The 14,264-nt window shown below is 42.9% G+C and overlaps 1 protein-coding gene across 4 annotated transcripts in view; it reads left to right on the top strand.

Moving 5' to 3' along the window:
* The window catches only part of LOC147463549 (anaphase-promoting complex subunit 1-like), a 78,391-nt gene extending 64,330 nt beyond the window's left edge, over positions 1 to 14,061 (top strand). For 2 of the 4 annotated variants that reach the window (XM_086489569.1, XM_086489568.1), the window contains exons 9-18: positions 8,966 to 9,115; positions 10,324 to 10,808; positions 10,971 to 11,439; positions 11,518 to 11,820; positions 11,993 to 12,085; positions 12,860 to 12,952; positions 13,087 to 13,146; positions 13,555 to 13,653; positions 13,727 to 13,867; positions 13,945 to 14,061. In XM_086489569.1, the coding sequence (XP_086345695.1) occupies positions 8,966 to 9,115; positions 10,324 to 10,808; positions 10,971 to 11,439; positions 11,518 to 11,820; positions 11,993 to 12,085; positions 12,860 to 12,952; positions 13,087 to 13,146; positions 13,555 to 13,653; positions 13,727 to 13,867; positions 13,945 to 14,046 (1,995 nt within the window). In that variant the 3' untranslated portion in view covers positions 14,047 to 14,061. Of the gene's footprint in view, positions 1 to 8,965; positions 9,116 to 10,323; positions 10,809 to 10,970; positions 11,440 to 11,517; positions 11,821 to 11,992; positions 12,086 to 12,859; positions 12,953 to 13,086; positions 13,147 to 13,554; positions 13,654 to 13,726; positions 13,868 to 13,944 lie in introns of those variants that run through there. The other 2 variants (XR_015185205.1, XR_015185206.1) reach the window with 2 other exon arrangements.
* The last annotated feature ends 203 nt before the right edge of the window (positions 14,062 to 14,264 follow it).

Below are 14,264 nucleotides of genomic sequence, written 5' to 3'. Positions count from 1 at the left end.
CCAAGCAAGTACCAGTACTCTTAAGGAAAAACTGGGAGTCAAACCATCCTCACTTGGACAGCTACCACGGGGAAAAGCTCTGAGGGCCGCTTGGAGCTCCTCTAGCTGAAGAGGCAGCTCAAGCTGTTGGCGCATCTCCTCAGTCACAAGATAAGGCATTTGTGCCCAAACCTGCTCTCTGCATGCATCCTGACGCTCTGATTGAGGCTCTCTTGATAGCAGGTCACGATAAAAGTCAGTAACAAGTGCACGCAAGTCCTCTGGCTCTGAAGCAACTGACCCGTCAGGCCTCCTCAATTGGCTGACACTGGTGTGTGCATGTCGGGGTCCCACTATCTCAAAGAAAGCTCTTGTCACTCTGTCGCCCACCTGGGTCCACTGAGATGCCTGTCGGTGGAAAGCATGCTCTTGGCGCCTCTCCTCTGTGTTGGCAAGCTCTTGGTGAGCCTGCTACAACTGCTCCTCCAACCAGGGACTTCTGGATGCAAGAGATTTAAGTTTATACTAGATATCAACTATAGGTAGATCTTGCTTTGGAAAATTTCGACTTCTTTTTCCGTATGTTAACAACAAGAAACGACTTTAGAAAATGTTATTATGCTACCTACTTGTCCTCCTTTTCCTATGACTGAACCAGTTTCTTTTCCTCTTGTGAAGTCTATGGTATCAACTAGAGGAATTACACTAGTAAGTACTTCCCTCTCTTGCCTTTGCTTTGTAAGGACTCTTTGCTTTGTTAGCATGTGTCATCCAAAGAAAAGGACCGTTTGAACCCCTCAACCAAAGAGAAGAAAACAACCGTTTGAACCCCACCCAAGTATGGGGTGCCTTTCCATGTAAGAGCAAGATGGACCACCGTTGCTGTGCATTCCCTTCAGAAAAGAAGCAGCATTTTGAACTTTGGAAGCTTCCATGAAGATGCCTCGTAAAGAAGCTGTATCAAACTGTTGAATAAAAGCGAAAGGTTTACTTGCATCTCAACACCCTGAAGAAGTATCAAACTTTGACCTCCTTTCTTTAAGTCTTTCCGAGTCTCTTAAGGTTCCAATTGATCACACATACTCAGCTGAATAGGATGGTTGCCTTCACTACCAAAAGATATTCGAAAGGTTGGGGCATCCCTCCATCGTGCATTCTAGGTGTACCTCTTGTAGGGTATAGCGAGAATCAGTTCAAGAGAGAAAATTTATCTAGAAATGAAATGAAATGTTATATTAATGTCTTCAAAAGGCCAAAATTCCCTATGAGACCAAAAAGTTATATCCATGTGTGACTATAGCACAATGTCTCGTGTCACAAGGCGGGAACCACGTGCCAATAGAAAAGAACGACTTTTAGCACTTTAATAACAACTGAATTGAGAGAGAGAGACGACACGCGACTAGGAGTGGCGGAATTCCACCCTAGAGAGTATTGGCCCCAAACCTTGGTGCCCCTTTCGGTATTTCTTTATATTGCATCTACACAGTACAATGCCGGTACTCGCGCTTTGCATCTTCTCACTGAAGCGTGCCAGAGAACGAGTCCTTAGCACATATTTAAAGGCCCTTGGCCTATGAAAAGCAATTTACATGAAAAGCCTTCAAACTCAAAAGCTTCTGGTCCAAAAGCAATGCCAAAAGCCTGCCAGCGTAAATCACGGAAGTCCGTACAGTAGTCAACGCAAAACGCGGAAATCCATACAGCTTGCCACGTCATCATGTCAGCGCAATTTTTGAAATCTGCCATGTCATCAGTTTGCGCAAGTTTTTTGTGTGTGCGTGTGAGAGTCCAGCTTTATTTTAATCCTTTATGTCACTTGGGGCCCATCGGACGGGGTCCCCATAAGCTGGTAGGACTTCTTCTTCTGTTACTTGTTCTTCTTAGGGTTTAGGCCCCTCGGCCGACATCTGCAAGTTGGCTCCCTTCTTTAGGTCTTTGACACGTCAGCAGTTTGTGACATCTCCCCTTCTTGAAAGAGAGTAATCGTCCGTGATTACATCATATCTGCAAAACAACTCAAGTTAGCTCAAAAATTTCCGAGGGGACATTCCGAGGGACAATCAGTTTGCTCTTTTTGTCAAGGAGTTAGCTTCTCCTTTCGACTCTTTTGATCAAGTAGTTAGCTTCTCCTTTCGTCCAAATTGGAACTCTTGATATTTCGGCGTAGTAAAATTAGCCATCACACCCAGACCATATTGATCTTCCACGGGTGTCTTGATGCACTAAAATTACATACCAAGGCAATCTCATCCAATTAGGAATATTTAGTAGTTGGCACATCACAATGCAACACAAATGCTTACATATGCATGTTACAAGACACAACAAACAGCGCCGCTGAGCACTCCCCCGAGACAAACGATCTGCGGTATGAAGCTACTTAACGACTACCTCATCACTCCCCTTGCAAATAACCTGAAAAGGTCCGGGCCATGAGCTAAGAGGACTGTACAACCAAACGCTCCCCAGACCGCAACTTCGTCGCTTGGAGGTTCAAGCATACAACCGAATTCTCCCTAGGCATCGGCCTGCGTCGTTCGGAGGTTTTCTAGCATACAATAGAACGCTCCCCAGGCATCAGTCTGCGTCGTTCTGAGGTTCAAACAATACCAAAACAATATTTATGACTTCTCCACCGGGGAGTAAAATCACCAATCATTGAAATCAGGATAAAAACCAGAGTCAAACAATTCAAATTGGCACCAAGATAGGCTCAAAACAGATACCATCTATTTTAAACAAGATCGGCAAACAAGTTCTCAAACAGATTCTCAAAAAAAAATTCAAAAGTATCTAACTAGAAAACAACTAGAGAGGTCATTCAGAGCTTTGTTCGGACAACCGAACTTTGAGGACAACTGGCTTGCCCTTTTGCATCACGGTGATGGTTCGGTTCCGAACCTGAAGAGTTGCATCATTCTTGTCGTGCCAAGGCATGCCCAAGAGAACGTCGCAATTGCCCAACTTCATAATGTGGAAATCGGCTTTTCCATGATAATCTTGTATAGTCACTGGAAGTGCACCAATGAGCGGTACCACTTTCTGAGTTTGCCCCGTGGCTAGCTCAGCTTCAATTCCTTCACCCTCTGCATCATAAACAAAGTGCATCTGCTTCAAGAATTCTGGATGGATGAAGTTCTCAATAGCACCAGGGTCAAAGAAAATTAGGGCTTTCAAGCCGTTGACTTTTCCATAAGCTTTGCACAATTCATTAAAACTCTCAAGGTGTATATCATAAATATCGGGTACTAGTCCAATAGCAGGTCTAGCCTTGTTGGCCAGAGGTGGCCCCGGGGATCTGTCTGACGTGGGAGTAGAAGGTTGCACTGAGGATATGTATTGAACGTATGCCCCGTTTGGAAACATTCGAAGCATCGGCCTTCTTGTAACAAGGCATCTTGTTGTGTCGTCAGACGAGGGCGTTGAGGTTGGTTTTCACAGGATTCCCGAGAATTTGTTCGTTGTTGCCGGGAGTTTTGGTTAGTGGCCGGAGGTTCTTCTGCGGTAAACTCCAACTTTCCTTTCATGAGCTTGTAGCCGACCGCGGCATGGTCCATAAGCTCTTGCATGGTAGAGACTTGCTTGGAGAGACAATATTTTTGCAATGGTGACGGTAGTCCAATGGTGTAGTTCTCGCATTGGTCCTCCAAGGAAATGAACTTAAAGAAAGACATCGGAAGGTACACGTCGAGAAACCTTTGGTTATAGTCGTGCATGGTTTAGGTGGCAAGCATTTTCAAGTTGTCCCGCTCTGCCAAAATCTGGACTTCAAACATCGAAGTCATGTAACTACGTGAAAAAACTGTCTTGAAAGCTTGCCAGTTTCTTGGAGCATGCGATTGTGTCGCGATTGAACTCCACCATTTCATCACATTATCTTTAAGAAATCCCGTTGCTCAAAAAATCTTGGATTCTTCTGTATAGTTCCTCAAAGCATAGATGTTGTCGAATTGCTGTAGGAACTGCAATGCTTTCTTGTGATCTTTTACCTTGGAAAAAGTGAAAAATTTGACTGTCGTGCCGCCATCTTTGAAATCTTTGGGTTGGTTAGGCGCATATCCCGAGTATTGATTATAAGGGTATCCATATGGGCTCCAACCATTGTAGCCTGGTGGCGATGGTGGTGGAGGTGGGGGCAATGGCGGTTGCACTGGATCAGGGTCAGATGGTTGCACCATATTCTTGAAGACTCCCCCGATCGGAACAGATGGCTGAGAAGGTTGCCGGTTGGAAGCTCTCGTACTTTCTAATGCCGGAGGAGGAGGTAACACCTGGGGCATCAGAGGGGGTAACATGTAGTTCAAAAATTGTTGAAAACTTTGTAGCATCGGAAGATTCTGCTGAGGATGCCGCAAAAGAATGTCGTGAAGCTCGTTGAGCAGAAACTGCAAATATTCTGCTGAATCCATGAATTCTATGTCTTGGGTTCTTTATGGCTTCTGCCCTGTAAGACAGAGCGATGAAGATGGGAGCGTGCCCGATGCGCGATGAAGTAAGGATGGAGTGGCCCCTGAAGATACCTCAAATAAATTCTAGAAGTCTTTGGTTTGCTCTGTCTGCTCTTTTGTGGGACCGGTATGCTTTCAGTCTTCAGAAAAGCACACGCTTGATGCTCTGATACCACTGTCACAAGGCAGTCACCACGTGCCAATAGAAAAGAACAGACTGAACAGACATTTAGCACTTCAATAACAACTGAGAGAGAGAGACGCAACGCGACACGGATTGGCGGAATTTTACCCCAAAGAGTATTGGCCCCAAACCTTGGCGCCCCTTTCGGTATTTCTTTATATTGCATCAACACAGTAAAATGCTGGTACTCGCGCTGTGCACCTTCTCACCGAAGCGTGCTAGAGAATGAGCTCTTAGCACATATTTAAAGGCCCTTGGCCTATGAAAAGCAATTTACATGAAAAGCCTTCAAACTCAAAAGCTTCTGGTCCAAAAGCAATGCCAAAAAGCTGCCAGCATAAATCTCACAGAAGTCCGTACAGCAGTCGACGCAAAACGCGGAAATCCATACAGCCTGCCACGTCATCATGTCAACGCAATTTTTGAAAATCTGCCACATCATCAGTTTGCGCAAGTCTTTTGTGTGTGTGAGAGTCCAGCTTTATTTTAATCCTTTATGTCACTTGGGGCCCCATCGAACGGGGTCCCCATAAGTTGGTAGGACTTCTTCTTCTATTACTTGTTCTTCTTAGGGTTTAGGCCCCTCGGCCGACATCTACAAGTTGGCTCCCTTCTTCAGGGCTTTGACACGTCAGCAGTTTGTGACACCTCGCATTCTTGGGCAATGTCAACGGCCAAGCTAGATGGCTCGATCAATAAGGATGCCCTAATGAGGGTGTGACCGCGTAACCCGTGGTGGCCATCTCGAGTAGTCTGTGTGTAAAAGGTAGTGATCTGCCTTTGTATGGATCCTCTATGTGTAGGTCCTTTGCTCTTGAGGGCAGTCTCTTTGAGTGTACAGATCTCCAGCAAGAAGAGACCTAGGCATCTCCGATCATATTAGTCCATTATGCGGGCTAAGGGGCCAAAGCCCCTCTGAATAACCAATGAAACGCCCACGGATCACGTAGTATGTTGTGCATTGGTAGATATAATGCTCCTCTGTCTTTGGCTCTCTCTGGCAAACTTGGCATAATCTCTCCTTAGGGGGTATACCTCTGTATCGACCAGTCTCTATCTCCAACTGGTGAGATGAGGTGTGTAGCTGGCCAATAAAATATCTAATGCCATTAAAAGGTGGGTGTCCATATCCCTGGGATGCAAGATAAGCCCATCATCTGATGTACAGAGAATATGGTCTCAATAAAAAGCCATTTTTGTCCCCAACTCATGTGAGGGAGACAGCCAAGTTCTCTTAGTATAAATTCGAATGAGATCATGTCTAATAATCCTGCTAACCTCGGAATGTGTGAGGGTGAGGGATGGTGCATCCAAGGAATATTGAAAATGGGGAAACCTCGCCATACTAAATCCATGTAGCTCAAACCAAGATGATATTTGTGCAAACCAACATGAAGTATCACCCTCACTGGCCAATTGTTGCAATGACTCAAGTGCTAGTCGTGCATATTGGTCCGTGGGAGCTCCCATGTGGTATGAATGGAAGACTCTGACAGAAACAAGTGGTCTCCCCATGGATCTCCATCCATCATATGTACGCCCTGATCTACTACGATGATCCAGGTTAGGCCCCCATATTTGCACTCCATAAAGCATGATAGAAGTGGCCAAAATGTCAAATAGCCGTAGCTTAGTGTGTAGCTCCTGAATCTGCTCCTGTGATTATATCCTCTATAGTCCTCCTAATGCTGCTTTCCCCTTGTCAATCTCGCTTCTACAGCACCTCTCATGGATAAAGTAAGTCCACTGAATACAACACCAATCTATGTATAGGAGTCTACAAACTCCACTATCTCCTGTCCATATGTAAAAATAGGTGATGATCTCCTGACCCATTGTGCTGTAGTATTCAATACCACTACCTTGGTTTTGCCAAAGTTGATGGCATATGCATAAGCATGTAACACAGCTAATGTCTCTGCATACCCTTTGGAGAGTTGGAAGTAAGCACAATATCATTGGCATAAAGCAATATAGGTATCCGTGTACCTGACAACTGTGCCCTCTACCCGCCGCATTCTCAATATAGTCAGAAATCTCAATAATATGCAATCCAAAAAAACTCGGAGAACGTGGGCATCCTGCTTCACCCAAATAGTAAATTGAACAGGCTCTGGAAGACACTCTGCTCTCCTCTCCCTATAAGTGTCTCATAGAGTGTCATGAAGCCCCATACAAGCTCCTGTGCAACCTCCAAATTCATGGAGTCTCCGCATCAGTCTGGCTCCTGGGACTGTGTGAAAGGCTTTGCGGAAGTCCACAAAGCTACAATAAATCCTCCTCCCGTGTGCTCTGTCCACCTCAATGATCTCTCTAAGCGTGAAGATATGATCAAGTGTAGAGAATCTCCTCTTGAGTCCAGCCTGCCCTGAAGCTTGTACACCCTCTCTCTCTGCCCATCTGCTCAACTCATGCTCAAGTATAGATGCACGTATCTTGGCCAATGACTGGCCATTCATAGTGTGATAGTTAGTTGGCAGGGAGAGAGAAAATCAAGTTTACAAAGAAAGAAAGAAAGAAATCTTTATCAATGCCTGCGAGAGGCCGAATGAGGAGGATCTTCCTTGAACTGAGAGTAAAGTAAAGACCAGCTTTCCAAGGATAGGATTCCCATAGTGAGACGGCGGCCTTGAGCGATTGCCTCTTGGTTCTAGATATGGGATTCTTAACCTAAAATTGGTCAGAGATGAAGACTTTGCAGCTTGCTTTTCATCCATCTCTTCTCTTGAATAGTGTCCTTTTCTCCTTCACCTAATACCGTTTTTGTTGAAGAACGGTTCTTTGCTCTTGCTTCTTGTTTTCTTCAAGTGTTGATACTTGCGTCTTCTTGAGAGCAGCTTTACTCCCCTTTCTACAGGTAAAAGACTTCACATCAGAAATGAGGCGTTGTACAAATATGTTTAGCAAGTGTGCATGATGGGATGCGCATGCTTCTTATATGCCACTTGTAAGTTTTATAAAAATTGTGCTAGCATCTATCGTGACTGCTGCATACTAAACCTTATCTTCTACTTTGCCACTTCAACTAGTGCCAATTTGTTCACGGTTGCCACTTTATAGCCAACTCAACTATCTCCACATAGCATGTTGCCACACCATGAATGCGGCACCAACATGCTGTGGCATCATTGCCACATCAACAGATTTTCATTTCATTAATGTGCAAGAAGGGGTGTTGGGGTTTGTGATGGTTTGGATTCTATCAGTTAAGAAGCTTAAATTTTTTATTGAATTGGATGAGGAAACTATCTGCAAAGACTTGTAAAACTCAAAGGTGGCGAGTTTCAATCGGTTAGTATGCAATCAATGCTTGATGCTTTGGAGTGGATATTTCTTAGCATGCTGTATCATTTATAGAAGACAACACTCAAAACCATCTGTTCGAATGTAGTCTAAACTGTTTTTCTATGTATTACATGAAGTGCACTGTGCATACTTCCACATGTTCCTTCCTAGCTGTGCAAAGACTTGTAAAACTCAAAGGTGGCGAGTTTCAATCGGTTAGTATGCAATCAATGCTTGATGCTTTGGAGTGGATATTTCTTAGCGTGCTGTATCATTTATAGAAGACAACACTCAAAACCATCTGTTCGAATGTAGTCTAAACTGTTTTTCTATGTATCACATGAAGTGCACTGTGCATACTTCCACATGTTCCTTCCTCTTACGGCTAGGGACACACCTGTTCACAATTTTCTCCTTTTATCATGCACGTTAACAAGTGTTTAGCTCCACATTTTTTTAGTTTTAAAGGTAGCGACCTGTCCTCTTGTCTTTGTAAGAATAGAAGCGCATTTTTCTTAAACAAAAAACACTTCACTGATACAACGATTGATCACATAGTTGATTCAATCAGGATTGAAGCTTTTTTTGCTAAGACCAAGTGGTTACACTACTCCCCCCTTACATTTCAGCCGTCCTCAACTATGGGTGAAGCACATCAGAGTAGTCCTCAAGTCTTCATTTCTTTGTGGTCGCTCCTTTATCTTTATCATCCACTTTATATCTCAAGCTTCATCAATCTCTGAGGATGTCCTTGGGTGATACACACATCAAAAGACTTTAGAGAACTTTGCTACGATGGGGCATATGGAAGCGAAGGGGTGCTTAATTGATGGTGAGTGTACAGGCAATAGTTTTTCTTCATTGGTCCTCTTTAAGGCAGTAATATTTTTCATATGTCACACAGTAAAGAATTTGTTTCCATTTTCCAAGGCATCGTATTTCATTGTCAATGTTGTTCCAGAGGCAACTTTAGCTTACAGCTAAGGTCAAGGTCTGTCAGCTGGTATTATAGTGTGTAATTTCACTTTATAATTTCTGTAAGTCATATTCTTTACGGTCTCTGCAGAGAGGGAAAAATCAGCTTTGCCAACTCTACTTTCCTTGGAGTGCCTCGCATATGCTGCAGTCTGCGACACCTGAAATGAAGAGCAAACACATTGTGGCTTTAAGTGATCCAGTGCAGGGGAGACTCAACGTAGTTACATCTTCAGGCCAGGTACTGTGCTATGTCCTTTCTATTTTGTTCCATTTGGCATAAATTTATAACTGTTAACTTGGTAAGTCTTGCACGTGTGTGTATCTATTCGTTCCTTGTTCCTTAAAAAACAACGACAACTGGACTACCAGCAAAGATCAAATCTGAAAACTCTTTCAATGGAAAAAGGTTGTCAGAACAACTCTTTGCCAGTGCCTCATCAGTAAAACTGCAGCTTTTCTGTCTGAGACTGCAAAGATCTGCAGGTCCGGAGTTCCATCTTATCAGTCCAACATGTGTCCTCTTTTCCACCAAATGTTTTTGGTATCTCTAATTGAGGAATTACACAAGGGTTTTTGTAATCACGGCAGGCCTCAAGTCATGGAAATTCACCTAAAGGTTTTTAATTCATGGCAGGGCTCCTCTGTGTCAGCCAATCACAAGGACTTCTATACAATTAACAGGTACATGAAGGGGTTTCAGCCTGGCCAACTTTGGATTGTAGTCCAAGTACATAGAGCAGAATCCTGCTGGCTCAATTGATGTTGAGAGGCCCCACATTAGGTGCAGACGTAAAGGGTATCATACATTGTACCCAAAAGTAGACCATGAGCCGAAAGCTTCAAATTGGGTTTTGATACCCACCCTTGCTTTAGTGTAGTGATAAGATCCCAAGGATTTTCTAAATCTCAGGTATCTACAACAAGCAGTTTCCTCTGCTAACAAGTCTCTGCAGGTTTTAGTACATGTGATGGATGAACACCAGCAGCGGCAAGGAACCAAGTAGTGGCGGCAGCACCTAAGTGATCACTAAAACTGAGTTGGAAATGTGCATTGCGTGAAGCCATTTTTCCCAGGACGGAACAACTTACTTGTACAAACTGCTGCTCTAGTTGTTAGATCTACAACCTGAAAACCAAAATGTAGGCTATGCTTTTTAATACACTGAAAGCTCACTTGCTCCTTGGAGAAAGACTGCTGCTCAATTTCAAGGCTCTTTTTTGTACCTCTGAATACTCAATCTGTTAGATGTTGAGGCTTTTTGTTGGGTACTCCTGGATAGTCTACAGATAAATGATCTTTTCATTAGTCAGGATCTGTATATGTGCATTATGTGTTGGGATACTTACTCTGTTTAATGTCGAGGATTTTTTGTACTTCTGGAAGCTTAATCTCTAAACGATCAAGCTTACCATTGGTCAATAATTAGTGTACATTGTTATTTGCAGGTTTATCGCTGTGCTGTAAGCCGTCAGCCCGCTTCTTCTCTTGCTGTATCCTGTATGATAGCTTTAGAAGAAGGTCTCGAAAGTCCTTTTCGCAATCATTTCATATCATCACTCTGGGGGAATACATACTCATGGTCAAACAATTTCACTGATTGGGAGGTTGGACAAGGTGAAAGCCTGGACGCTGAATGGGCATCTTTTGCTGATCTATTGGCCAAGTGGTGCAATGTAGATGGTGCTGTTCAATCCAGAGAAAGTGTGGTTCCATCCTCAGCCTGGGAATTTCTGTTAAGAAGTAATATGCACAGAAAGAATAAAGATGCATACGCTGGACTTTCTGCTCTTCCATCAGGGTTTGACGCAATTTGTAAACGCCAAGCAGACCTTATCATGGACCATGTGAAACACAAAGATACTTTGGCCCAAGTGCTGAACATACTTCATGCAGTTTATGAAAATTACAAGCTTGATTCTTTGCATTGGAGGTAAAATTTGATTTTTTACCCAGATTATGGTCTGTAAGTCATGAGCTAGTAGTCAGCATTGAGATGAGTTGTGTGGATCACCACATGGTATAATCCTACTCATTGCTTTAATCTCAATTATGACATGATGGTTACGCCTATCTTTTTATGTGCTGTGTGTAGAGACCTCGGCCCTCTTGCTTCCTTGCTAGGTCTCATTGCGTCGACACTATTTGAGTGGAATTATTTAGACTACTATGCACGTGATTTTCCCCACCTCTTTGAGCTCTTCAGTAGAGTTCTCCCACCTACGAGTTTGACTTCTCTCAAATTGCCATTCAACATATTTGACTATTTGGAGGGCATCATTAAAAATGGCAAATCAGTCATTCCAAGTGATAGTTTGCCTTCCATATATACAAATCAAAATTCCACGTGTGTCAGCTTTACACGGAAGGTGTTAGCATTTTACGAACTTTTGGTATTCAAAGGAGCAGTTACTGGTGTTTTGCCATCCGGAATACATCTTACAATTGCAGATGGAAGTTTTCAAACACCTGAGCAAAGATTGGTTCTGGCAATGGTTGGAGAAAAGTTTAGTTTGGCAGACCTTGATCGATTACCTGCAGGAGTCTCCCTGCTGTTACGCCATGCAAGTATTTTTGGTGTTACAAAATTAGCTCTGGTAGTAACAAAGTTTTGGTAGATTGATGTATATAGCATGTTGCAGGCTCTGAACAGCTGTAGAGAAGCTCCTCCTTCAGATTGGCCCGAGTCTGCTTTTGTGTTGGTCGGTCGGGAAGATCTTGCTTTAATGTGTACTGAGAAGCACGTACAGTCAAGATCGACATGTTTGGCAGCACCATACATGTTGCACTTACAACCTGTACCCTCTACTGCATGTGAAAGCTTGCCTCATGAAAACACGAGTTCAGAGACCTTTTCGCCTGTTGACAAAGCAAATGATGGCATGGAGCACATGTTCAGTGGAGTGATCCAACTTCGTTTTGGCCGGGATCTGCGTCTTAATGAGGTATCACAACTTAAGACCTCCAGCTGAGACATTTGGCCAAAGGATATGAACAAGCAATACCGGAGCTTTGTCATTATTCTAAATAAAGCAATTCTATAGCTTTTCTCTACTTGTTGCAAAAATTAGTGCATTTGTAACTGCTTGTCTGCACTTACTGACTCTTTTAATCCAGGTCAGGCGACTTCTATGCTCATCAAGACCTGTTGCAGTGCGTATGGCAAACCCACCAGACGTTAGTGATCCTGACATGGTTGCTCAGCAGCAGGTGCATCACCTTCCCTCACATTCTACAAAATCATATTTGGACCAAAAGTTTTGCATATAATCAAAGAAACAAAGTCGAAGTAGCCACGTAAAAACTTAAAGACTTTCCAAAAAATCTCTATTTGGTCTCGAAAGTTTCTTACTTTGCTTCAAAAAACATGCTAGGTTCCAAAGCAGAGCAAAGTCGCAGTCTCTTGACGATAGCCCCCTGTCAGATGTGGTTGTATTGTCATTTTTACTTGTGCATTGTTGTGACCCCACTGTTCTTCCTTTGAAAAGTGTTCTGCTTTATATTGTTGACAGCTCTTTTGTGTGTCTGTTTTGGCTGTTTCTACACCTTACAATTTGGGCTATTGTAAACAGTAAATGGTAGACATGTGTACCTAATCATGCATTTTTCTTATCTTCACTGTAATATTATTGGGGCATCGTTGCGCCCCCCACTGTTTTGCCTTGAAAGGTTTTCTGCTTTACTCCTCGGCAGCACTTTTTTGAATCTGTGTTGACTGTTTTGTACCTTGCAATTTGCAAGTTATTGTAAGTTTGGTTTGACGTGTACTTTGTCATGCATGAGAGGTTGTGTCTGCACATCTTTGGGTGTATGTCTGTCCATGCTTGTGTGTATCTGACATAGCTGAATCGTCACAACTTATATTTTAGGCGTGTGTGAAAGGGACTGCTAACTTGGCAGTCACAATTTTTTTTTCTCGAGCTGTCCGAATGTAGATTTAGTTTCTCAAGCTAACCAGATGTGGCTCATTTTTTCAAAATTTAGGCACAGCTTTGGCAACTAGCTCAACGGACTACTTCACTAGCATTTGGTCGAGGAGCCTTCACTCTTGCAACTATGCAGACTCTTCTAACGGAGGTAGGGACTTGCACGGAAGGACTTCAGACATCTCTGGGATGTTAATTGGTTTGCCTTCATGCACAGATTTATTAGTAAAGCACAAAAGAACCCTGAACCGAGTGAAGAGGATGAACTTACGAATTTTGTGGCAGGTTCTAAGTATCCCAAAGCTCATTTTGGCCGGGCGCCTGCCATCGCAACATGACGCTATGGTATGTTACGAATCAGCATCTAAAAACGAGTCGACATATATTGTACTTACATTTAAGTCACACCATTCATTGCATTTGATTATCTTCTTTGGTTGTACGATTTAATAATGATGGCACAAATTATTTCCGATGCTTGAAGAAGGCTAGATAGATAAAATGTCATGATGTTCTGGATTACAATTGATCACCCTTAATGGAAGAACAGAAGTCTCAGAATTTAGTTCATACATCATCTCAAAAAGATGTAATGTAAATATTGGGAAAAGTGCTGTTTCAACGAGCGCTTGGAGCTCAAAACAACTCGTTAGTGTTGTTGAAATGTTGAGCCCAATCATACCTTCATGGAGATGTAGCTTTTGTGGCATAAATTTAAAACTTTCGCATTAACATGGACATGTTTTAAACAAGGTCAATCTGGATTCCAACACTGGGAATCTCTCTGACTTGACATCTTGGCCAGAGTATCATAATGGTGTTGCTTCTGGGTTACGACTGGCACCCTGCCAGGTTAGTTCATGCAGTTATGCATTCAAGATAAAGAGTTTGTTAGTAAACTTAACTACAGAAAGTATCTTTTCAGGATAAAATTACACGCACTTGGATTATCTTCAATAGACCGGAAGAGCCAAGTTTTGCCCATGCAGGCTTGTTAATGTCTCTTGGGTTGCAAGGCCATCTTCGGGTTCTTAGTGCAACTGATGTTTATCGATACCTTTCTCAGGTTTCTCTCACTCTTTTGTGCACGTATATTGAAAGCCCAAAATTGATTATCAAGTGAATTAGGCTATTTACTATTAGGAGCATGAAGCGACAACTGTTGGAATTCTTCTCGGAATGGCAGCAGCACACAGGGGAACGATGGATCCTGCACTTTCCAAGGTAAGTCCAAATGTTTCTTGAGAGATTCATTTTAAGTCGTATGAGGTTAAAATGTAGGAAGAAGAAAAGAAACCGAGTTATGAGCTTCACATGGAAAAGTCATTCAAAGAGGTTAACGACGCAAATAAGCATCTTCTAAAATTTGAGTCATGAGCTCTGTATGGAAAAGGGTCTCTATATAGGATAAATAGGCAAATAAGCGTCTTGCAAAAATTGCCAGTTTTTAGGAGTGTGAGTGA

The sequence above is a fragment of the Adiantum capillus-veneris genome, chromosome 2, assembly GCF_014529385.1.
Source record: "Adiantum capillus-veneris isolate H3 chromosome 2, ASM1452938v2, whole genome shotgun sequence".
Classification (NCBI taxonomy): Eukaryota; Viridiplantae; Streptophyta; class Polypodiopsida; order Polypodiales; family Pteridaceae; genus Adiantum; species Adiantum capillus-veneris.
This window is presented reverse-complemented; position numbering and strand designations above follow the sequence as displayed.